At 39.0% G+C, this 26,639-nt stretch overlaps 1 protein-coding gene across 1 annotated transcript in view; it reads left to right on the forward strand.

Moving 5' to 3' along the window:
* Positions 1 to 26,639, forward strand: part of COG5 (component of oligomeric golgi complex 5) — a 192,403-nt gene that overhangs the window by 54,114 nt on the left and 111,650 nt on the right. The window contains exon 7 of the mRNA XM_061366262.1: positions 23,966 to 24,096. Within this exon, the coding sequence (XP_061222246.1) occupies positions 23,966 to 24,096 (131 nt within the window). The remainder of the gene's footprint in view (positions 1 to 23,965; positions 24,097 to 26,639) is intronic.

Below are 26,639 nucleotides of genomic sequence, written 5' to 3' on the forward strand. Positions count from 1 at the left end.
GCAGGCTGCAACTCCCAGAGGTAAAACCCACAGTACTAGACTTCCATCTGTATAGCCTATTTTATTTCAGAGAGATTTCATTTAGTTTTCCTTGGTTAAATTAGTCTGAAATACTGTCTTTGCAAGTTCATTAAAATTATTCTATAATGGGTGTGTACTATAATTTTTGAAGTTTTATATTCAGTTGCTTGGTGATGAGGCTTGCTGTTTACCTGATGCTTTCTGCTCTACATCCTGCTGTATGTTACGGTCTTGTGCCTTCCCACTCACCCTCATGGCCACAAGTGTAACTCTTGATTTGTTCTCCAGAGAATTCTCTCTCCCCTCTTCCACCCCCATAATGAAATACTGGAGTAAAGAAAAAAAGTCACCTGTGTTAGTTATGTGTAGCTAGAACGGGGAGGGGAACCCCCTTCGGTTGAATAATGTATTTTTATAGAAGATTATTTCACCATAATACTTATCTGTAAAGTTTACCAAACATTTTATCTGCTTCGGAGAAACCTGGCTTTGAGATAAAGCTATAAATGTGTAATAAAAAAAAAGCAGCTCCCTGGGGAAAGGGGTGGTGCTGGGTTTTGTTTTTACCCTTCAGCCAGCCTGCTAAAATGTACTGAATCAATACTCTGAATCAATATACATGTATTCAATAGTTTATTAGGAGCAGTTAAACCTACGTAGGAGGCTTAATTCTGATGAGATCTGCGCATGTGGATCATTTAATAACGTGTACACTTACAGGGGCGAGTAAAGCTACAGTGCAGTGTAGGACTGGGCACCATGTGGTGCAGAGACAGCATGGTCGCTCTGCAGATCCAGAGCGCTCTAGGGATCAGTGCCTTCTGCTCTTCACTGGCTTGTAAGACAGTATAACCTTATCCCTCTCCTTTGCCAAGTGATAAATCTCCATTCCTCCAAAAGACAAGCAAATAGCTGAATTAGATATGTAAATATCTACTAATATGTAAATATCCACTTAAGCAACTTTTGTGTGAAGGGCAGTGATTGAACACTTGAAAAAGGCTGATAACCTTTTCAAGTGTTACCAGTTATTCAGACAGTAAGTATTATCTGAATAATCTGTATTTCTCTAATTGCCATTTAAAAGGTCCTTTAATTTTTCCACACAGAGGTTAGCCTTACTGAAGGTATTTGTTCCAGCACCAGGTGGTACTTCGTGTTCCTAAGTTTGTTACTTTGCTCAACTCTGTTCTCTAAAGAATTTGCACTTCAGCTTTGAAAATGTTGAGTGGTTTTGCCACAGCTAATTTGTGCAATAACTTATTTATATGTTGCATGCATGTGTTAATTAGTTACTGAGCAAATGGAAACCAAATAGATACAGTAATTGCTGAATAAGATGGTGGAAACTTGATGCCAGTATGGACCAAAACTTTAGAGAGTTTTGTATTTTGTTGCTTTAATGTGGAGGTTCATATGCACAGTTGATTAAAGATAACTTCCATGTCTGGTTAATTGATATAAATTGTTCTGCTGTGATTCTCGCATCTCTGCCACACACAGGTACTTGTTCCTATATAGGTGCCGATGCATGTATGTCTGGAAGAGTGAGGTGCAGGGGGCTGACCTTGCTGAAAGCTAAAGGGGTCATTTTTGGCAGAACGCTTGTGTAGGTGCAGAGAAGGGGAGGAGACAATGTGGCTGGGAGATGTGGGGGGAAGGGAGCCACAGTGGCTGGGGTTTAGATTGGTAGCATAAACTGATTTTGAACTGAATCCCAAGAGATTTGGGTCTGGTATCAGAAATCAGTATCTTCTCTTTCTGAAAATCTACAGTATAGTCAGATTATATACAAGTAAGTGTGGGAATCATTACTATTCTCCATCTGCCCTGGAGGTCTCTGAACACTCAGCAAACTCCAGAGGAATGGGGGAAAGCTGACCTTATGGCATGACTCAGAAAGGGTAAATGGACTGATTAAAAACCTGGGTCAATTTAACATTTGCTTTTGACAGAATAATTTTTGACTAATGATAGGGGACATGAACAATTAAAAGAGACCACCATAATTCTAATGAGTGCTTCTGAAAATAATGCTTGCCAATTAATTTTTGCTCTATCTTTATTGTGGTAGCATTCTTTTGACATTGCACATAGGTATGGGGAGATCTCCTGCTGTGGTGTATGTTATGGTTCTAAATACTTATTTCTGAAAGTGGATGTAAAAATTTAGTCATGAATTTGGCACAGACTGTGAGACAATCATTGAACATAGCTGTTTTGCTAACAGATCTTTCAAGATCCTTTTGTTACCCTTTGTCACTTCATTTCTGCAACTACAAATGAAAAGTTTAATAAAAGGTAATAAACTAATGTGATTTTTTTAAAATAAGATTACAGGTATGATAAGGCTTAAGTGTATTAACGCTATTGAATTCTGTGGGCCTTTTAGTACATTTTAAGAAAAAAAAATCAAGTTAAAGATAAAAAGAAAAAAACCCAAACCTTGAGCATCTGGAGTGATAGAGTCAATGGCGGAGCAGCTTTTCCTTGAAAAATAATGGTTTCATCTTCACTGTCTTCTTTTATAGAGTTTATTCTACCCCAAGATCTTCAGAGTCTTTAAGCCTCCCAACTATTTTCATCTTTGAGCTGGAAGTCTTTTGTATACATAGTACATTGAAAAAATTTTGGTATAATTCCCCCCCCCCAACCCCGAACACCTCTAATTTTTATTGTAATTTTCCTTGTCACATATTTTTGAAACTCTTACATAATTCTTCATTAGCTTTTTTTCGCAGCACAAAATATCCCGTCTGTCAGAAGCTGACTTACAATTCCATTCTTCATCCATCCACCAAGCATCTATTGTTACTTTTTGAATTTATAATTATGTCTTCATACAACAGTACAAGTATAGTACATCTAATATAAGTATTAGTGCTGTTTGAACAACTTACAGCACTGGAGAAGAGTAAGAGCAGCAGTTTGTGGAATTGCTGGGTTGGGGTGTAAGGGAATCGTGGAGATGAGCCCTGCTGTGTGAGCGGAAGCAGCTAATTCAGGTGAAGCATCAGCCATAGTTCTTTTCAGTTTTGTTCCTTGATCAATATGCAGGTGCCTCTTGGTCATATCGATTTTTTTCTGCTTATTTAATGTACTTTCTTTTATGAGGCCTGTACAATCATTAAATGGAGTAGTTTGAATTGGGTTTGAATTATTTTCTCTTGCTGTGACATTGTTTTTAGCATACTGGGCTCATTTACTGGATATCTGTACTGTTAGCTGCCATTAAGATAAAAATAGCTCATCTACAATAACTGTCTGCAGCCAAGTGTCTTAGGTCAAATGGTCTGACCTACTTGAAAAATTTACACAGACTATTTCAAAATGACAGGTATTGTCCAGTAGTTTGTTTCTGTTATTTTATTATACTCTGAAAACTGGTGAAATATTAATTCACATCAGAACAATTTGATCGCAGTGTGAACAGTGCTGAAGATCAGTTTGCTTAGAATAGACATTTGCTGAGCAGCAGCCCATGCACTGCTGTGTGACAGCATCATTCTTAACTGTCAGCTTGCTGTCTGCCTGGCGATGCATGCTCGAGGGGCTAGCTGGAAATCAAAGTAGGTGCCTCTTACAGAGCCCCCTCAGTGCATACTCTGAAGTTGTGCTCTTTTAGTGCTGAGGAGTAGCTTAGGACTGATAACGCACTAGGAGAATTTTGCTGGTATGGCTCTACTAGATAATTCTTTCAGCAGATATGTAGTGGTGCAAATGCATTTTTGCCAATGTAGTCTGTTATCTCCTGAATAAAATGGGATAAATCACAGTCGCAAAAGCCCTTTTGTACACTGGTACAAAAATACTGCGGACCTTTCACTTCATCGCCATGATGCTGCAGTAGAAAAAGTTTGTAACATAAAGCTGGATTTAATATAATTCTTTCATTAAAGAATAGAACATGGAATCAACTGTATTACACTTAGTAAGCAAAGCTAGTAAAAAATATTGGATGAGTCATAAAGAATACTGTGAGTCTTTTTTTCTAACCCCCTTTTTTGTCCTCAAAAGAATTTGATGGGGCTGGTTTAACAGATGGGCAGAAAACCTAAGAGTGTGTGTTGGAAAACTGTTTCCAGATGAAGAAGTTTGCTTAAGTCATTTACACTCTTTTTTTTCTTTGTTCAACATTGACTGAACTAGTCAAAACATTTTAAGCATATTAAGCAAAGACATATTAAGCAAGTCTATAAAATAATTAAATTGAAACTAGAAGCTAAGAGTTCTTAGAAATATTTACATTAATATTTGACTCAGTATGAATCTTATGATAACTAGTTTTGAATCTTTTAGGAACCTTGTGCTGAAGATAAAGAAGATGTTTGTCAGGGTTGGTATGCTGTTTCATGCTGAAAATATTTAGGATTATCTGATAAATTTATTTCTGAATGCAAAATGAGCTGTGCTTCCACTTAGCTGTAAGTGCTCAGATATGATAAGGCAAAGAGACATGAGGTGTACTGCTGCCCTTCCAAGGGAGGTTTTATAGAGTTATTAAGGTGTTGCAGCACCCTTTGTTTTTCATGGACTTTATTTCATTTCATTTCCTTTTACAGCAGTTGTAGAGCAGTGCTGTGCCTGAATTCAGGTGGAGGTTTTAATGGTCCTTCTGTATCTGTTTTGGTCTTGGTCACTGCTGTTATGAACTGTGAAGGTCTGCGCTTTGCATGTGCTTTTGTGAAGACCCAGCTTCTTAAAATTTATGTAAAGTTAATAGTCTGCGTAATTTTGCAGAATATGAGCAAGTACTTGGCAGGAGGTGCCAAAAAGCTGTGGCAGATTTATGTTGTGCTCTGTAGTCTCAAAACGGGTTCAGAGGACCCTGATGATAGCAGGTGACAAATAATATACCATGAAATAACTCTTCTGTGGTGAAGATGAGTCAGGTAGTTATCAATTTCTAAACACACTTGCAAAGCAAAAACCACTTAATAAGGGGAGATTTGGAGGTTTTTTGATTTGTGGTTTCCTGGAATCCTGCTAAAACACGTATGTAGATTTTTGGGATCTTTTTTCCAATCTACACTGTGTGAAAAGGGATGGGAGAATCCTGTAATTTACTACACCTCCAGTGTCCAGTAATTCTCAAGCTTTTTCAGTGTCCCAGTATGTTTTCCCTTTCATACACAAGAGGAATCTCTGATCTGCAGGTTTTTTTCCTGTTGAAGATGCTTTCTCTCTTACTTCTGTCTGCAGACTGGCTGTACGGTCCTTGCCGGTGAATCGTATGGTTCCCCTGAAGCCCTCACTAGAGGGGAGCCAGCAAAGTGATCACTTTCAGGAGGAGAAGTGAGAGCAGTGTACCTGAAAACCAGCTTCTTACCTTTCTCCAAAAACTGTATCAGTTGCCAACGGGGATCCTATAGCTTCCCTTGTTATCAGGTCCAGGCTTCTCACACTGTGCCCTTTTTTTTTTTTCCCCAAAAAATTCCTTTGAAGATCTGGCCCAGCCACTCCATGTTCTCTGGGAAAGGGAAAAGCAATACTCTGCCTCTACCTCTTCATGGCTAGCATGTGGCAATGTGGGACTGAAAATCTCCTGTTACTTAAAATAAATACATTTCCAAATTTTTAGAATCTGAACTTTAAAGAACTCATTTAGTTCTTAGGACTTCTGAAAACCATGGGAATGGTTCTCTAGAAGTTCAGAAATAGAGAAACTTAAGTAAAATATACATACCAATGTTGCTTTAGAAGAATTAGAACCATGCCATGGTTTCTTGAGGGCTGACACATTTTTTAACTCTTGGCACTGTTGCTGCTGATGTTTGCCTTCCAGGATGTTGTTTTCCAGGAAAAGAACAGGGATTAGGTCTGTCTCTCCATCTCCGCATCTTCTGCTTCATCTTTATTGACTGTCCACCAGATTATCCAGCTTTACCTGGGGCAGAGGGTAGTGAGGCTAAGACTCACAGAAGCGTGAGTGGTTATTCGGAGAATATAGGTAGAATGAAGAACATGCATGCAGACAGTCCTTAGAATCCCAAAATACAGGTCTTCAAATATGTGAAACATGGCTATAGGTATTCTGAAATGTTCTGCTTTATAAGACCAGGGATTGTTTGTTTCCTTTTCTGTTGTTGTTGTTGTTTTCCCTCAGAGATGTACTTCTGGTGATTTGTGCATTTTATTAACTTCACATGATTCCCCTTTGAGTCCAGACAGACATCCCTCTTGGTTGCGATGCGACCTTTGATAATAAATCTCACTTTTTTCGTCTCATTGTGTTTCTAAAATTGGAATTGTTATTAGCTTAGCTTACCCCTGCAACAGGCTTCCTACAAAACTTTTCTGCCTTATTAACTTTTAGCAGCGTATGAACTCGGAGCAATTATTTCTCTTCTCACAAGCCACACTTTGTTGTGGTTATACATGAGAAGATGGAAAACTGGCATTCTGTAAATGAGCCAATGAAATTACTTTCCTATTTCCTGCTATCAAATACAAAATTTTATTATTGAATCCTGATGCTCCTAAGGAGTGCTCTATCTTACCTAGAATGCCTTTGAAGACTTGTCTGCTTTCCCTTACTCCAGCAATTTGCCTTGATCCCTGATTCTGCTTGCGTGATTCAGTGCAAGTCAGACCAAGCATAATTCACTTTGTGGATGAAAACGAGTCTTCAGAAGACTTAGATTAAACATGGAATTGTTGCTTTCTGGGAAGGTTTGACATACTGAAGCCCTGTTTTCATCCAGTTCATGACAAATCTAAACTATAGCAAAACATAGAATCAGACTCATAGAATAGTTAGGGTTGGAAAGGACCTTAAGATCATCAAGTTCCGACCCCCCTGCCATGGGCAGGGACACATCACACTAAACCATGTCACCCAAGGCTCTGTCCAACCTGCCCTTGAACACTGCCAGGGATGGAGCATTCACAACCTCCCTGGGCAACCCATTCCAGTGCCTCACCACCCTCACAGTAAAGAACTTCTTCCTTATATCCAATCTAAACTTCCCCTATTTAAGTTTGAACACGTTACCCCTTGTCCTATCACTACAGTCCCTAATGAAGAGTCCCTCCCCAGCATCCCTATAAGCCCCCTTCAGATACTGGAAGGCTGCTATGAGGTCTCCACGCAGCCTTCTCTTCTCCCAGCTGAACAGCCCCAACTTTCTCAGCCTATCTTCATACGGGAGGTGCTCCAGTCCCCTGATCATCTTCGTGGCCCTCCTCTGGACTTGTTCCAACAGTTCCATGTCCTTTTTATGTTGAGGACACCAGAACTGCACACAATACTCCAAGTGAGGTCTCACGAGAGCAGAATAAAGGGGCAGGATCACCTCCTTTGACCTGCTGGTCACGCTCCTCTTGATGCAGCCCAGGATATGGTTGGCTTTCTGGGCTGCAAGCGCACACTGAAGCCGGCTCATGTTCATTTTCTCATCAACCAGCACCCCCAAGTCCTTCTCTGCAGGGCTGCTGTGAATCTCTTCTCTGCCAAGCCTGTAGCTGTGCCTGGGATTGCTCCAACCTAGGTGTAGGACCTTGCACTTGGCATGGTTAAACTTCATGAGGTTGGCATCAGCCCACCTCACAAGCATGTCCAGGTCCCTCTGGATGTCATTCCTTCCCTCCAGCTTATCAACTGAACCACACAGCTTGGTGTCATTGGCAAACTTGCTGAGGGTGCACTCAATCCCACTGTCCACGTCAGCAACAAAGATGCTGAGCAAGACCGGTCCCAACACTGATCCCTGAGGGACACCACTCGTAACTGGTCTCCAGCCGGACATTGAGCCATTGACCACAACTCTTTCTGTGCAGTCATCCAGCCAGTTCTTTATCCACCGAGTGGTCCATTCATCAAATTGATGTCTCTCCAATTTAGAGACAAGAATGTCATGTGGGACAGTGTTGAACGCTTTACACAAATCCAGGTAGATGACATCAACTGCTCTACCCCTGTCCATCAGTTCTGTAGCCCCATCATAGAAGGCTACCAAATTGGTCAGGCAGGATTTCCCCTTAGTGAAGCCATGCTGGCTGTCACCAAGCACCTTGTTGTTTTTCATGTGCCTTAGCATGCCTTCCAGGAGAATCTGCTCCAAGATTTTGCCAGGCCCAGAGGTGAGACTGACTGGTCTGTAGTTCCCTGCGTCATCCATTTTCCCCTTCTTGAAAATGGGGGTTATATTTCCCTTTTTCCAGTCATTGGGAACTTCACCTGACTGCCATGATTTTTCAAATATGATGGAAGAGCTGTGTAATTTGGTATTGGATAGGCCTTCGTTAGTTTTTCCCTCTAAATTATTTAATAACACAATATGACATAATTCAAATATTTTTTTATAGGATGCAGTAGCTGCTTCCAAACAGTTACTGAAATAAAAAACAATACATTTAATTTTGAATTCTTATTTAGAACAACATGAAAGCATGGAATGAAAGGAAAAAAAAAAGGAGCCAGTGCCTTGCAGAGGCTGCAGTTTTCAGTCTTAGTTCATTTGTGTAAAACTAATGGAAACTCTGTTAGATCTGGAATTTTATACTTGTACTCTTGCAACTCCTTGTCCTAGAGCCTTATTCTCTCTTCACTGCATGCTCTTGGAGAGGGAAAAAGCTGCAATCCATCAGAGCTGCCCAGCAGCCCACTGGTGGCTGTGGTGGCTGCCACAGGCAGGACCAAGGGTGGCTGCCTCTCTAAGGGCGCACTAACACATGAGCCTCTGCCAGGTTCCTCTACTTCAGTGAGTCCTAAGAAGCCATTTTTTTTACAAATAGGATCTGTGTAGGATCCTGAAAATGCAGTCAGCTAATCTCACCTTTTTAATTACTTACAATGACTTTAACTGGATCAGAAAACCGCAAGAAATATAAAGTAGTGATGTAAAAGAGTTTGCGCAATAGAGGACTCTTGCTGTATGCTGTAGCCAGAGTACTGTGTTCTTAGCCTGTTTCCATCTGCAGTGGCCATCACCTGCCTCCTAGGTCTGTCAAAGTGTCTGGACTGCTGTGGTAGCATTGCTCATAATATTGCTAAACCATAAATTTTTGTTCTGTGGAGCTTCTGCTTTCTACTTTTCCAATGCTTTGGGCTTGGTACTCTGTATTGGAAGAGGGAGCTTGGCTATCCTGAGGGCAAGATCAAGTCAGGGAAGCTAATAGCCAAGAACAGTCCAGTATCTTGTCTCTTAGGATCTGTTTGCAATCGTTTTATGTGCTTCTAGAGATCTAGAGTTTATATGCTGCTTTCTGAGCAGAAATGTCCCAGTGAGATGTAGTTGACAATAGGAAGTTTTACATATTGGAATTGATTACAGATGTTGTCATATTTCCAGTCAAGATACGTTGCTGCTACTTCTTAATTTCTAGTATTTCAGTGATAAATAGTCATGAGTGTATCAATAGTTAATTTGGAAGACCATTGGTAATTTTCACTTAATTTTCTGCTAAAGATAAGCAGTTATTGTCATTTTTCTATTATTTTGGTTTTGCCTGGCAAAATGAACTTCTGGATGTTAGAAAGACTAAATCTTAGTTGTGGTGCAGTGTAATAATTTCTTTACTTCAGGATTGGGCTCCTATATGAAAGTTCAGTATATGCTACTGAGAAATTGTTTTACCCTGTTTTTTCTCCCCCTGAAGGAACAAGTGTTTAATTTAAACAACAGTAATGTTAGTTTTAGAGAAGTATCTGTTTCTTTCCTGATCTTGATTAGTAACTATGAGCAGTGAATTCTACTTTGTGAGGCTTGAGAAGAATCTGTTGTCAGATTAAATATTCTTTAGAATTATAGGAACTGTAATAAAAGTTATGGGAGAATCATATGAGTGCACAATGAGTCTATATGTTTTCTGAATTTTATTTTGAAGTATTAAATTGCTAAGCATCTTCTATCCTTCAAGCAGCCCATTTTTTTGGTCCGTTCAACTTTCTTTGTGTTAATTATTAGATATAATTGGCTAACAGATGTAGGTAGCAATAATTGGCTCAAAGATAATTATGTAATTCTGCAAAGAAAGTATCAGCATTATTTATTTAATAAGTTATTTGCTAAATTAAATGTTACCACCCATCTGTTAACAGTTTCTGCCTTTAACAACTGAAAGACTTGCTTGAACTTACTATTTGCTTCCTTGAATAGGCAATCTTTAACTCTGCTACCAAAGCTGTGCATTTTTAAGTTGGTGTCTGTGTAGCAGTAGGGATAGTAGAACTCTAACATATCATCAGTACCACATTTGAGAAAACTTCACTTTTCATTTTTATCTGTTTCAAAGTAATAGAAGAAAAACTACAGCTTCTCATTCTGTTTACGTTGATGTTTAATGTATTGAGAAGACAAGTACAATTTTATGAAATTTTAACTCATGGCAATTCTCGACGTTCATACACGTATATACTTCCTAATTTTAACAATATAAGTATGTTTTTTTCAAGGAAAAAAATCATGATCAGTATGTGTGAAAGATCCCAGACTAGTAGGGGTGAATCATAATACTCTTTTAGGTTTTTGAAGAACTTTTGCAGATCACAGAAAAGGTATGGTGCCACCACTGTCTAAAGGCAGACCTGGAGCATGTATTAAGGGCTTATTTGGTTTTTGTTCCATTTTTGAGGAGCAGTTGTGCAGTTGTGCTGTTCAAATTCCCTTTCTCTGATGTTTCAAGGTGAGCAATGATTCAGGTTTGTGATTTAGCAGATTTGGCAGCTATGGTGAACACTGCAGAAGAGCTCATGTGGAACAGGTTGCAACACTTTCTTCAGCTTCTTTGCATTCTTCTTGTTGCTGCAGGTACAGCTAAATGTTAACAGTTAAGCGCTGAGGGTGAGAGTTGTGTTTCACCGGTTTGTGCCTAGATAACTTTTTTTAGCAAACAGCAACAAATTGTCAGGGGGTGGTGGTGGTGTTTAAAGTTATTTCTTTTTTCAGTTTCACTATCCAAATTGTATGAGATAGACAGTATTAAAGCGTCACCAGACGTAACTGCTGTCAGTCTTTGTGTCAGGGTTAAATACTTTATATTTCTACTGGAAGGTCAAAAGACAGGCATCTGTAGAGGCTAACTTCAAATGCAAGTATTTGGAATCTGAACACTGTTAAGTTTGGCTTTCAAGCAGCATTCTTTTCTTGCCCATCTTTTAGTACTGTTGCTAAGTTTTGTTACTGCTAGAAGAACTGGCAAGAATTCTGGCAGACTGGGCAGGTTTCTGCAATAGGCTGATCTCTAAATTTAACAAGGCTTGTCTGTAGATCAGATACATTGCACAATGTTTTACAATTTTGTTATACAGAAGTTGTCTACAGAAGCAATCTGGATAATACAAGGTTCACTTTGTTCTCCCATAGAGTATGTGAGGTACATAAAACCTGGGTGATTTATAGCCTATGCAACATCTGTTGAGTGTAAAGATGATAAAATCAAGTAAATCTGCAGCAAATTGCAGGAAGTTATTGATGGTATGCCAAGAAAGAGGTGGGAGGAATTAAATATGCATTTATTAAACACAAAAATTACATATATTCGAAAGTACTGAGGGAGTTAACAAAGCTGATGCTAAGGAAAATGCAGTTCTGCTTTTTTAGAAATGTTTTCCTGAAGGTGTAAGTATGAAAGGGGTGAATGGTGGGTGTTGAAAAGCGGCAGGAGAGACCCATAAGGAGAGAGAAATATGAAAGAAATATTTACAGCTTATATTAAAGAAAAAAGTAATATTTCCTCTTATCCAGGGGCCAAGATATCAACATGGGTTATTAAATCGATTTTACAGTGCTGTAGCTCTACTGCTCTTAAAGTATCTGCTGGCATTTACAAGCATGCATTAGAAGTGATCCATGTTCTCCCATGTACAAACTGACATTTTTGGATGCATGTTTTAGTGCAAAAATAATAATAAAACCTCAAAAAATGTAGGATATATCTCACTGAAGTTAAAAAATGAAGTGCAGCTAGAAGTAACCCACTCAGTACTTGTAGACTTGTACACTTTAAGTCTGTAACTGTCCATGTATACCTTTATCAAGATAGGAAAGTATTCAAGAATTAGGTCATTAACCGTTAACATAGTGAATTAAAACACACAAATGAACCGACATCTCTTGTGCCCTGCTTTGAGGGCACTGATTCAGTTAAGACTCAGTTAATTTGATGTCTCAGCAACTGGTGGGATGTTTGAAAGAAGTTATTTTTGACTAAGTTTTTTGAAACACATCATCCATTTTCCTTCGCTTTCTTTTATCATTGCCTATGCCTGTTGCAACATGGGATGGTACTGATGGAAACTGAGTCACAGTACCTTTACATAATGCTCTATATTAAGAACTTCTACTTAGCTATTGAATGATAATATATCAATAATATTTAAAAGCTGCCAACATGTAAACTTGTTATCGTTTCCATCCCTCTACTCATAACTATTTTGCTTGCTCTCATGGCTTTAGTTACTGAAGTAAATAGAGACAAAACCATATACCTTCATTTAGATGAGTCCTTGTCTTTATTTGGGAAAGAGTAGGTTCTCTTCAGCCACTCCAGTAATACAGTTAGAAGGGCATAATTTCTTTACATGGGTGTATGATACAATTGCAATATATTTTCAATGCAATTATCTCTTGCAGATACGAGGGTACATTTCTTTTCCTCCTGCTTCATTTTATATACTGATGAGGTGGTCCATTTCAAGGACTGCTTATTGTTCACCTCTTTGGATTTTATGAAATATTTCACTGACAATAAAAATCCTGTTTAATGTCTGCTTTAAATTTATTAAAAACAAGTTTTATTCACCCGTTTGTTTTCCAATCTTGGATGTCCTCCTGAAATTTGTGCAGAAATGCTGTTGGCATTGGTAATGAGCAAGCAGTGCAAAGCTATGGGCTTGGGTGGGGAGGAAATTGTCAAGGTGGAAAGCAGATGATAGCACTAAATTAATCTCATGGAGTAATAAGACCAAACTGTACAAACTGATTTGTATTGGTATTCTTTCACAAGCTACATTCCTTCATAGTTTTCTGTACCTTATGTTTGAGCATACTACCATTCTCGTCATTTTCAAACTGTAAGTTCATTTATTTAGTAGTCCCCCACTTGGCCTGCATATCTCTCCTGTTCTACATTATACCTTTCTGTCCTCCTTTCTGTTTCCATCTTTTTCACATATGCTGTACACGTTGCTTTACATCTGTGATGTTACAAAGTCTGTTCAAAACAGAAATAGGACAACTAGCTTTTTACTGGCTACATTCCTTATTTTTACCCCAGCAAAAAGCTGAAGAGGAGTATTGTCTTGCAGAGGTATTATTGCATTGTTGCCACAATAATTCTGATTTTGAAAGTCCACGTATATCTGAAGAGCAGTTCCGTATCTGTGCGGCTTCTAAATTAAATTTCAGTGAATTTATTATGGAGAAGTGGGGTTCTTTTTCTGTTTTATTTTTACTGAAGAACAATCTTAATTATCAGACTAAAATGTGGACTTTGTAAATGATAAAGATACTGGTTTTGTTTTTGTGATGTGTCAGAGACTTGTTGTAATGTATAGGTATTGGTGTAAGGAGTTTTCTTTTGAATAGATATAGAATATTTAGGGTGGATTTGGTTTCAGTTCCATCCAAATGCTGCTGCTGAATGTTACAGTTCTTTGGGAGTATCTTATTACAGAGAATTTAGACAAAATGCAGTTTTAGTACTAAAAATGTTTTGGGAGCTCTTGAGGAGGTTTCTCAAATCAGCTTGTTTTGAGGGAAGGCTTAAGAAGCTCAGGGTGATCTTTTAGAGTTCTAGATCTTAATGTTCCATGCTTCACCAGTTTTAATTTTATTAAAACATAAACCATGCATTCCTGTGAGTTAATACCTTCCATGGGTAAGGTGTACAGCACTCAAATACAGTGCACTCCCCAGATACCTAATTAGAATTTCCTATGGTGTAGCTTCCGTCTCTTGCTTCTTGTCCTGTCTTTGTGTACCTCTGAGAGAAGTCTGGCTCTGTCTTCTGCTGACCACCTGTTAAGCAGCAGGTGACAGTAGTTACATCTCTTCTTAAATGTCTCTTTTCTGTGTTAACAAACACAGTTCTCAGCCTCTCCTCGTGTTCAGTCTTGGTGGTTCCCTGTTGGACTCACTTCAGTTTGTCAGTCATTCTGGGAGGCAGGGATTACAGTGGTCCTAAAAGTGCCAAATAATAAGAATATTCATGTTCCTGGATCTTCTGGCTATATGCTAGCTACACCCAGTCGGCTGCCTCTGCCACAGGGACATACTGCTGGTTTATGTTGCTTTACACCACTGTGTCCTTTTCTACAAAGCTTCTTTCCAGCCAGTGAGCACGTGACCTGTTAGGATGCATAGGGCCATGGCACCCAAGGTGAACAGGGCTGAATTCACTTTTGTTGAACTTCATGATGTTTCCATCTGGCTCTTTCTCAGAGTTGTGGAGGTTCTTCAGGATGGCAGCTCTGCCTTCCAGGGTACTGAGCACATTCCCAAATTGATGTCACCCATAAACTCACAGAGGGTTAATTTTGTGCCATCACCCAAGTTCCTAATGCTGATATTAAACAGTACCACCCTCAAGGCTGACCAGCACCAGCTGGATGTGGAGTCACTGCCCGCTGCCCTTTAAGCCTGGCAGTCCAGGGAGTAGAGGATATGGTGGGCAAAATAGAAAGTGGCAGGTTTGGTACGTTGTGGTTATGCAAGGTTGTGAGTGTTCAGGGGTGAGGGGAGGGTTGAGTTGGGGGATCTAATGGTGCGTTGGTGGGGGAACCTTAAAGGAGTTCAGCAGCTCTTGCTTTAGGCATAAGTGAATGTGGGAGTAGTGTGGTATAACTTGTGATTAGACCTAAGTAATGTTTGTCTTGGTGTGTTAAGCTATTTTCTGAATCATGGCATTTTCACAGGAATGTCTCCAAAATATGGTGCTCATTGTTAAGTCAGTGATGATGATAAAAATAGATACCAAACTCATTTCCATCAATTCTAGATCCTGCCTGGCATCTGATTTCCAGCTCAGGGAGCAGCAGGAATTAACTCTTCCATCAAGACAATTTAAATACAGCTTTAATATAGTGTTAAAAATAACTAGTTGGTCTTCCTCACTGCTCCTCCAGTATTGCTTTCAACTTTGGGTGTGTTTTTTAAGTTTTATGCATGCAGTCTGGAGAGAAACGGCAAGTCTCCTCTCTAAATAGGATTGGTCATAGATTATATTAAAGACCTACTAAATATTTTTACACAAATCATATTCTTCCAAAAATCAGCAAAAATCATTTGGAGGAAGCAAAGATGATCCCAAGTGCAGGACAACAACTCATTCTTTCTTATTCCAACCTGCTTCTACACCTAAAAGCTTTTCCTTTGTTTTAACATTCTAGAAGAAGTTCAATTATTTCATACTTATGTGATCTATTCCTAATTTTCTTCTGAAGCAAAACTTTAATCAGGTAAGATAGTGCTTCATCACTGAAAGTGTTCAAGGTCAGGTTGGACAGGGCTTTGATCAACACGGTATCATGACAGATGTCCCTGTCCATGGTAGGGGTGTTGGACTTGATGATCTTTAAATGCCCCTTTGACCCAAACCATTCTGTGATGATACAATATAGATGACAGGTCTGTTTTGCAGTACGACATAATTGTCTGTGTTTAAATGAATGATTCAGGCTTTACTTTCTTTGAATCATGTGCTTTGCACTGGTTTGATTTTGGTACTGTTGACCCAATTTCTCTAAAATGAAACCAGTCTTGGCATGTGATTGTTGGTGAAAAACTGAGAAGTGTTTTTCTTTGTTTTATTTTTAATGTTCCCCTTCACTAGGGACAACTGTCAGAAACTACACAGGGTTATCTAATACATTCTATTTCCTTTCCTGGACTTAAACAGCAAGCGTGTGTTAACATAGAATCATAGAATCATAGAATAATTAGGGTTGGAAAGGACCTTAAGATCATCAAGTTCCAACAACCCTGCCATGGGCAGGGACACCTCGCTCTAAACCATATTACCCAAGGCCTCGTCCAACCTAGCCTTGAACACTGCCAGGGATGAAGCAGTCACAACCTCCCTGGACAAACCTATTCCAGTGCCTCACTACCCTAACAGGAAAGAATTTCCTCCTTATATCCAATCTAAACTTCCCCTGTTTAAGTTTTAAACCATTACGCCTTGTCCCACCACTACAGTCCCTAATGAAGAGTCCATCCCCAGCATCCCTATAGGCCTCCTTCAGATACTGGAAGGCTGCTATGAGGTCTCCACACAGCCTTCTCTTCTCCAGGCTGAACAGCCCCAACTTGCTCAGCCTGTCTTCATACAGGAGGTGCTCCAGTCCCCTGATCATCTTCATGGCCCTCCTCTGGACTTGTTCCAACAGTTCCATGTCCTTTTTATGTTGAGGACACCAGAACTGCACGCAATACTCCAAGTGAGGTCTCACAAGAGCAGAATAAAGGGGCAGGATCACCTCCTTCGACCTGCTGGTCACACTCCTTTTGATGCAGCCCAGGATACGGTTGGCTTTCTGGGCTATGAGCACACGCTGAAGCCGGCTCATGTTCATTTTCTCATCAACCAGCACCCCCAAGTCCTTCTCTGCAGGGCTGCTCTGAATCTCTTCTCTGCCCTGCCTGTAGCTGTGCCTGGGATTGCTCCAACCCAGGTGTAGGACCTTGCACTTGTCATGGTTAAACTTCATGAGGTTGGCATCAGCCCACCTCACAAGCATGTCGAGGTCCCTCTGGATGGCATTCCTTCCCTCCAGCGTATCAACCGAACCACACAGCTTGGTGTCATTGGCAAACTTGCTGAGGGCGCACCGCTGGCTCCACTCGTTTCCAGCTCCAGCAGGATAGTTTTGCTTCAATTCATATTACCATCAGCTCAAAAATGAAGCCTTATGTATTATGCATATGAATAGTTAATTTTTAAGATGGTAGAAATTGGTTAAATAAAGATCAGTTTTCACAGGAACTTAATTTCATTTTAGTAACAGAGAGAGATTTTAGTCTTGCTTGTTTCACTAAGGAAAGGAAATACTTGCAGGAATCCTGTCCTGTAGAAAAAGGAAGCAGAGAGCAGGAGTTTTGTAAGTAACTGGCATTTTAGAAATAAAGTTTTCCTCCTCTTTAGTAGTGAATTCATAACACCTGTAGAAAAAATGGAAATTAATAATTTAAATATTAATGGTTTTGTAAATATATAGATTACTAGTTTTGTTTATATATAAAATATATAGCATATTGTATACAGTACATAAAATAGAGCAGTGACATTTTGAATACTTTGCAAGGCAAGTTAATCTGTGTAGTTTTCATAGGAATAAACATCTTTTTGTGAGGAGCTCATGTTGTATAACCTGGCTGTAAGATATTGTTTCATAGTAACTGTAGAGGAATCCATTTCACTTCATTTGAAAGCCTAATATAAGCCTTGCTTGAGCAAGTATTTTGGTGCCTGATGCAGAGTGTGAGGCAGTCATTTCAGCCTATGTGGAGAATTAGTCCAACTAGAACACAGGGAAAGGTTCTTTTTGGAGGCACCATCTTCCAGCTTGAAAACACACAAATGTGCCTGCTCTTGCCATTCCCCACCTGCTGTATGCATCAATTGCATGGAAGATACAAGTGCCTCCAAGAAACAGACTATTCTTTAAGTTAGGGTGTTGCCTATTCCACTTAGAGAATAAAAATGTAATATAAAATGTCAGGTTGCTTTCACCAAAGAGTGAGCATTGGGTTTTTGCTGAGATGTTGGGATCTCAGGCTCTATTTATTCTAAGACTGTTTTTAGTTTTTTATTACCTGCATTGATAAAACTAAATAGACATATTCAGGCCTGGGAGCATCCTGGGTTGTTGGTTCAGGTACAAGTGAGGCAAACAGAATCTCATCCTTGCTTTTCAGTAGCTAGGGCTATAACTGCCATTTCCATTAGGACCATGGAAGGTTCCATGCTGGATTTGATTTGTGGCCCATTTGAATTAGTAAATTACTTTGAATTACTTTATAAGCGTATGGGAAAAATTCAGATGGGTCCTCAGCAGTTCTAACAAATCAATACACTCTGTTTTGTGCTTGTATCTAGGCACTTCTGTAGGACCAAAGACTGAATGTTTAATAAACCTTTTAAAAACTGAAGCTGATTAGCATTACTGAGAATTCTCCCTCATTAAAGATTTTATATGCTTTTACAATATCTGTCCAGTCCCTTCTAATTTTGTGTGGCAGAAATAAATATTTCAAATAGCATTTTAGATTCAGTTTCATGAGCATCTTCTACCAAAGCACACAAGCTTCCACCAAGTAGGGGAAGTTGTATCCTGCCTCTGAGTTTCTGTTCTCTCCCTATGCTCTTATGTGTCTTCATCCTGCATCAGTTGAGAGAATGCCTTTAGATGAAAGCTAACTCAAAAAACCCTCATGAGTGCTAAGACTTGGAGGTGGGGCTGCAGTGAAAGAGCAGGCTAGCAGGTTCAGGGCACGGAGGTGGAAATTAGAGAATGTTCTGTTCAGGGCAGCCTGTGCTCAAATCAGCTCTAAGTACTAATAACATTGAAGTTTTACTCCATTTTGAAGTTCTTTATTTGTAATATGCTATTTCTAATGGACAGTTTCAACCAATTTGTTCTGATGCTTAAGTTAACCTCGAGAGACATTTTCAGTACCACTGCTGTGCTCTATGCACTGTAATGTTTGCATTGTAGCAGTCGTCTGTACTATTTCATAATAAATCATGTTTTGGTAGCCTCTCCTGTTCTGTGTTCCCAGCAGAACTCTTGGGTCTCATTTCATACCTGTTGACTTTTTGGAATTTTAGTAGTTTCTTCCAGAATTCTAATTTTTCTTCATTATGAAAAAAGAATGGCCTTAGGGCACAGATATCAACAACATTTTCTGCAACTGAGATTGCAGAAGCAAGATAAAACAACCGATCCATGCAAAAGAAATAAGCCCCAAACAGGGAAACAAAAAGCTATGATTTTATGATTGTGATTTTATTTAGAATTTCAGGAATGGCTTAATTTCCTTCATTTCCCCTCCCCCATGTCTAATGAAACACCTCTGAATGTGTCATCGGAATCTTGATAGTTATGTATTGAGGTGGTGGTGCTGATCTGAGGTGTTTGCTCCTAGGGAATCCACTTCAGTTCTTCTAGTATCGTTTTCCCCCCAGTTTATTAGCATTACTGTGGTTACATGGAAGGATTTCTCATTTGGCTCAAGTAGCCTCTTGAGTGATGCAGTCTAATCACATTGGTTTATTACTGGCTGTCCTGGTTTCCTCTTTGTTAGTGCACCTGACTGTCCTCGGTAGATTTCTGTTGATTCTCTAGTTCTAACAAAAGCTCACAAGCAACTCAGACTAAATGAAGAGCATAATACAATTTTTTTGTGGAGCTCATAGGGGTGCTAGCTTCATAGCTATCTTTTTTACGAAACATACTTTAATATAGTACTAAAAGGGTTTTTTTTCCCTGTCTTCATTGCATACAGAGGTCAAAAAACAAGATTACATAATAGAAAGATTCCATGTTGTTCAGTCACTTAGATTAAGAAAAGCTAACCTTGTTGCTTAAAGTATTGTTTTTCTGCCTCATGTACTGTGTGCATATCGGATTTATTGCTGTCTGTTAAACTCTGCTTACGTAACTAATTGGGTTTGAAAAATACATTTTTAAGCATCTCAGCCAGTAGATTAGAGAAGCTGTTTACATTTAGTAAATCAATAACATTTCAAATTGGAATGACAGAAATATTTTTCCTTATAGAAATACAAAGTTCTAACCCTTTATTAGGCAGAGGTAGGTTATAAATGTCACTGATTCCTAGGGCTCAGTGTATTCTGACTTGACATAGAGTATTTTTGTTCAAGAAGAGGAGTCAGCAGGCAATCTGTGTTTTAAGTCATTTCCAGCTGTGCTTTCCAAGCTTAATAAGGTGTGATAGTTAGAAGCAATACCAACACTGGCTGGGAGAGTTGAGGATTTGCTTTTGTTTTTATGAACCGATGTAAAGAGTTACAGTTACTTGAGGATGAGAGGTAGTGGAGTGGCTACAGGACTGTAGCTCCCTCCTCAGATATTCTCTCTGGTTCCACTGAGCAGAAGTGGCTGGTGCAGTGGGGGTGCATGCCATGCTGGTGTGAGGGAAATGCCTGTCCAACTGCACCTGGCCCTGGCATGAGATGTTATAAGATATTTAGGTTCTAATTCATTTAAAGCACAAGCCTTCTCAAGGTTACCAAAATCTTTTTAATCTGGTAAGGTAGAATGGCAGTTATAAATGCTGTATTCACTAAATCTCTTATGGCTAACATAATATTAGTTTTACTCTAGGGCTTTAAGGTTAAAACAGGACAGCTGACATGTTTTAAACTGGGCCCCAGTCTGCTGAGTCTGAGCTAACTGGAAGACAAGCCCTTGTGTGTGCTTGATTCCTAAGAAGACACAAGTACCTTACAACGCATGTCACCCTCACCTCTGACTGTGACCGTAGTGTTATCGACTGACTGCATGGCAAGAAACAGAGTAAGGATTGCACAAGCACCTGAAGCAAAATCCTACGTTTGCTGGTCCCTGGGTTAGTAACTAGGAGTGATTGATGATGGCTTGGCTTCGCTAGCGAAGGTGTATCTTTGTTGTATTTCACATGACATGGTTTCTTTACTAACTAAAATTGTCAGGTTGGAATGTGTGAGTTCCTCTGCGCTGTTTTAAAGAAACTGGATCCCAAAGGCATTGTGGTTCTGCCTATGATCTTGGCCCCCCTTTGTCAACTGCCCTCCTGCTTGGCTTCATTGTGCTGTCTGTGATAGCAGCATCACTCTTGAGAATACTCAAGTGTAGAGTTTTCTAATGTTGTCTGCTTAGACAATAAAAACAATCAAAAGGCACACACCCTGCCTGTGCTGCAGCTTCTCCTCTTGCATAAGAATGGAAGGACAGCACTTGCAGGTGTTTCTGCTGTAAACCTGCTGTCCTTACAAAAACTGCTTTTTTTCTGTAAGCAGTGAAATATGATTGCTAGGCTTTCCTGCTGGTTAGAACAGCAACTGAGAGCATCCATAGCAGGATATCTAGCCATGGAACTTGCAGAAATACCCTCTGTTTTGAGGTCCTGCCGAAATGCATTGTCCCCAAGCAATTGTCCTAATTTTGTTAGGATTGCAGAAAATTTGAAACAAAGCTGCAGATTTTGGCAGTTCAGCAGGAGGTGGCTGCCAGTCTAAGGCACAGATGGAGGTATCTGGAGAAGCCAAAACAGCATGGTCTTTCTGTTCCTTTCTTAAAAACATCAGAAAGATTAGATTTTTAGCACTTGAAATGGCTGAATTCAGATTTTGAGATAAAATGCATCAGGGAGAAACAGTCTCTTGTTTAGTTCTCTTCCACAGATTTTTCTGTGCATTTAGGAGATCAGAACCATATTTTAATTTCAGTTTGTTTAAGCAGCCTGGGGTTACAGAATACTATTTTATGACATAAGTGAACTCCACAGCAGATCTTGTATTTGTGGGCTATATAAGTCTTTGGCGATATTTGCACCTTTTTTAATTTCATGTTGCCAAGAAATTTCTTCAGAGTTCACTATGGCAGTAGACTTACCATGTGCTAAGCTCGTCACACTTTTTTCCCTGTGCAGCTGAGAGGAAGGGGTCAGAAAACTAGTCTCCACATTCAAGATGCCTGTTCATTGAAATTAGTAATTGAAGTTAGTGGAGGTTTAATATTAGTCTTAATAGGTTCTCATGCAAGGCCACCTGCAGTTATTCAGCTTAGTCACAGCAAAAAGTTGCAGGGAAGTAATGGGTAAGTGTGACTGCTGTAGCCCCTAGCAAAAGCAGCTTTGTAAGCATGCCTGAATATAGGGCTTCGTTAACAGCCTGTACAGCATGAGGTGTGCAGTCATGCTGCTCGGCTGTCCTTTGACTTCTCTGATCCATTTTTAAACAAATGCATACAGACAAAAGCATTTTCAGGCCTATTCTTAGTAGGCTAAAGCCTATTTTGACAGACTGTACTGTTAAGAGAGTTGATTTCCTTTATGACTTACTAAGCTTTGTGCAGTATTTCTCTAAACTTTTTGTTTCGGTTTCTGCATCTTCATTCTTTTAGGTGTTTTTTTCATCTGCAGGTATGGGGATGTTCTCTGCCTGGCTGTGAAGTGATTCACTTGGAATTTTGTGCTCAGTTGTGAACATGTGGTTGCTAAATTTAATCTGATGCTTAGATTAGCTTATTGTGAATAAACAAAAATAATTGGCTACTAAGGTGAAAAGTTATGTGGCGACGAATTAAAAGGTCAGTCAGCTTAGTTGGAATTTAGGTCTGTGTCTTAATAAACTTACTGGGAGGACATAAAAGGAAGATAACATTATTAGGAAGTCATAGTGGGTTGGTTGTAAATAGTGTGACATTGTCTTATGAAGGAGGATCTGACACTGGGTGAAATGCCTTGGCCATTGTTTTGTTGGGTTTATTGGTTCTTTCAAAGGAAGCAGTGGATGACCTGCTTGACTGAGCAAAATGCTGAGAACTGTGTAAAGGAGAATAGTCCTGCATATCTTGGAGATAAGCAGTAGCATCGTTTTCTAGGCTGCTTCTACATTTCTCTGCAGATCTAATCTAAGGTACCCAGACATGTTCATTTTATAAATTCAATCATCCAGTTCACACCTGACTTATGTTGTAATTTTAAGTGGAGAGGTGCATCTGTTCTTGGAGGAGCCTGAAGCAGTAGGTGTTTTCAGGTTGTGCTTTCCATATTCCAGAAACATGGACTTCAGAGCAGTGGCTGTAGTTGGCTTGATTTGCAAAAGTGTGCAATAGTTATGGGTGTGATTGCTAGTGTTTGAATGATTTGAGTTCTAGCCCAATATAAGTTCAAATCTTCATTAGCCTGAAGGAAACTGAATATACATTTGTTGCATCCCAAGTGAGTGTCACGAAGAAATTAAAGACATCTGGAAAGAGGCATCCATTCTCCAGTCCTTCTGTCAAGAACAGGTCACCAGTTAGGTTAGAGCAGGAGTGCAAGATCAAGCAAAGAGCCAACAGGAGGGAACATAGAGGTCAAGGACCTCAGGGAGCATGAAAACCTTTTTTTTTTACACCCTTAGTTGTGTTTCATAACTGTAATTGTCCCATGTGAAAAGCCTAAATAGTCCAAAGAGCTGGCATTACAGTGTCACTCCTTTTAAAAGAAAGTGAATTTTTCTGGGAGAAGGGATGTCACAGATTGAAGCCTCCTTTGATAAAGGGAGATGAAGTGTTGGTTTTCTACATGTTGAAGTGTTCTCGTTAATAAGTAGTTATTAGTGAAAGATGAAGTGATTTGGCCAGTTCTGCATAGCCAGTGACAAACAGATTTTCTTGTTGCAGTCACCAGTCCTGTCCACTAGTCTGTAGCTGTCCTACTGGCTCTGGTTTCAACAATGCTAATAAATATTGTGATATTTCTGTGATTTTTTTTTTTTTTAAGTTTTCTTTTCTTGCCTTTTTTCCATGTTTGATACAGATGTTTAGAAGTGCAATTTAAATAGATGAAGTGTAGTTTAAATCTATTCCTGTGTAATACACCTGGAATTTCAGATCTTGGAGCAAATTCTGCTTATTATTAAATATTTGGTTAGAGAAATTTAATTACCTGGTTAATCCTGTGGGACAAGGAGATGACTTCTTGCCTCTTCCTGCCCTCTGACTGAGATTCTGGTGTTCCTAAAACTCATGCTTTGCACTTCTTCAGCAATGGCTGGGTCTAAGAGAAGTGTGCTGAAGTAAATTCATTGTACCAAAAATCCAGGTTTTCTTGAGTAATAATCTTCTGATTTTCATTTTTTCTGGTATAATGCATTACTTTGATGTACTCTGTTGTCAACTGTTGTATGTAAAAATATCCCTTGGAACTAACTAAATTCTTAAGTGTTTGAGTATGTTTAGGATGTTCCATTATCCTACGTCATCCTTACCAGTGTTTTGTTGCTTTTATAGATTACCTTTCTCAAGGGATAGATCTCTCTGGAATCGAAGTAATTGAAAATGACTTGCTTTTTATTGCAAGAGCTCGGATTGAGGTGGAAAACCAGGCTAAAAGGTTGCTTGAGCAAGGTGTGGAGACTCAGGTAAAATATGCTTTCTTCTTTACTTCCTTTCAATAGTGAAGCGCAAAAGTATCTTTGCCTTGTTTTCCTTTGTTTTGTGCAGCATTGTCTAATGGAGATTAAACATGAAAGAAGTCTTATGTGAGAAATTCTCACACATGAGACTATCCAAAGAAATTGTCAAAATCATCCTTCTACAATATTTGTGAGAATAAAATGTGTATTCTGGTTTTGGATCCTGCAAAATTTGCAGGATCTGACCCTGAAATTTGAGAGAAAGTAGGTGGTGATCTGAAGTCTTCAGCACTAAATGCTGTGAGAAAAGCTTGATGAATGATAGGACATTGCATTATGCCCAGTATATTACGTTGCAAATATTGCCACACTTTATAGATAAATCTGAAAAAATGCAGTTTCAAACTGCGTTTAGTTCCAGTTTCAAGTTGTGCAGTAATACATTGAAGCATTTTATAAGATTTCCTATTAGAAATTTGAAGGGCGTTTTAAACTTTGAGGTGAATACTCACTGTAGGGAATATGAAAATGAGTATGCATAATTACATCCATCCATATTAAATGTAACTATCTACATTTTTAATAATCTGGCTATGTCTGTTATTTAACTATTTGTAGTATCATTGGTGCTGTCTTCTTGCTTTTTTAAAACTTTATGTTCTTTTGCCTATGCTTTTTTGTATTCTTTAAAAAAATGTATTTTAAATCCCCGGTACTACAGTGAGAGCAAAAATCTAGTACAAGTTCCTATCAAATTTTGGTTTTAAAGTAAAGAACAAAGAGGATTAGAACAAGAGATTTTTATGCTGTTTGTTAACAGTGGTTAAGCTTACCTGTAAGTCAATACACCAATTATTTGTACTGTTGATAGTTGACATGAAAATAGAACATAGGCAGAATGGAAAACTTCTTCATTAAATTAACTTGGTTAGATAATTGGGGATTAAAATTATCAGTGTCTCAAACTTCTGTTTCGACCATTGATTTCAAGTAATTTTCTGCAACAAGAAGTCATGTGGTAAATACCTTTGATTATTTACTGATAGCAAAATGGTAGGAAAAAATAGCATCCCATTTTTTACTCAATTACTATTCAAATGTTGAAAGTCCTGGCTATTTGAGTATGTTATCAAGCTTGTTACAAGCTATGAAGCATATGCAATGTTAAATAAAGACTGAACAAAGATAGGGCCTAAGAAAAAGCGAATGTACATTTATTTTAAACGTGGCAGAAGTCTTCATCTGTGTGTACTCCTTCTAGTTTTTCATGTCAGATTTGACCTTCTCTGATAATTTTCTCTTCATATTAAGTACTAAAATGGATCTGACAGAGAAACCCTGGGGAAATCAATCCCACTCCACTTGAAAAATAGACAGATTTATTAGGTGTTCCAGGCTGTATCCAGGTAATCAAGCGATTATTAAAGTATATGCCTGTTGTGCTCTAGCCAGGGGCCTGTTTCCAGCAAATGGAAGATTGCTTGGAAGAACGTTATCAGTGCTTAGTCAGAAGTGGGGATGTTTTCATGAAGGGCTGTTGGGATATGCTTCACAGGTTTGTTGTTGGATATGATTCGTGGATTTAATGTTGGAAAAATAGTGTGCTTTAGAAAATATGCATGTAGGTATTGCCCAAGAAATCTAGAATTTGAAATATGACTATGAGATAGTATGTCTTTGATTCTTAATACTGTAGCTCTGTGTTTTACATTTACATTTATTTACATTTATACCTTCCAAACTCTGAGATTCCTCATAAGAGGACACTGGATTTTTCTGTGTTTTGTACCACAGAATTCCTCATATGGGCTGTTTTCCTGCTAGTATCTGTTTTGGTAGCTAATTATGTACCTTTGTGATCAGTGTACCTATATTTATCCACGTAGTTCTTCAGTTCCTTAGTATTTATATTTGCAACTGCAGTTTTAGTTTTCACCTTAGTTTTGATCTGCTGTGTAAATAATACATGAGATCAGTTGTGTACATAACAGTATTTCATCTAGCACTTTCCAGCAATGCCTTAAGAAGAAAACTAGTCTTATGTCCCCATTTGAGAGTATTTCAGTGTCCACCTGCAATAGAAGCGAGAAATGGAAATACATAAAAACCCTAAAACTACAAAGTATCTCCTTTTATGCAGAAGTCATTAGAAGTTGGTGAATGCCGCCTTTAGAATTAAGCTAGAAGTTACCCTGACAAAAAGAACAGAGCTAAGAATTTTAAACTGCCCATTTCAACATTTTGATATATCCCCTTTGTTTACATAAGAAACTATTTTTGTTGTTTTGATTACTTATTTAATGATGCGTAAGTCATGTGCTAGTAAGCCGTCCCCGGGTTCTCTCAAATAATGGCCAGTAGCACATGAAAGCAGATACTTAGAATCATAGAATAGTTAGGGTTGGAAAGGACCCTAAGATCATCAAGTTCCAACCCCCGTGCCATGGGCAGGGACATCTCACACTAAACCATGCCACCCAAGGCTCTGTCCAACCTGCCCTTGAACACCACCAGGGATGGAGCATTCACAGCTTCCTTGGGCAACCAAT

The sequence above is a fragment of the Neopsephotus bourkii genome, unplaced genomic scaffold (assembly GCF_033783945.1).
Source record: "Neopsephotus bourkii isolate Nb327-2 ecotype Australia unplaced genomic scaffold, CSIRO-AGI_Nbou_v1 NB_1328, whole genome shotgun sequence".
NCBI classification, from domain to species: domain Eukaryota; kingdom Metazoa; phylum Chordata; class Aves; order Psittaciformes; family Psittacidae; genus Neopsephotus; species Neopsephotus bourkii.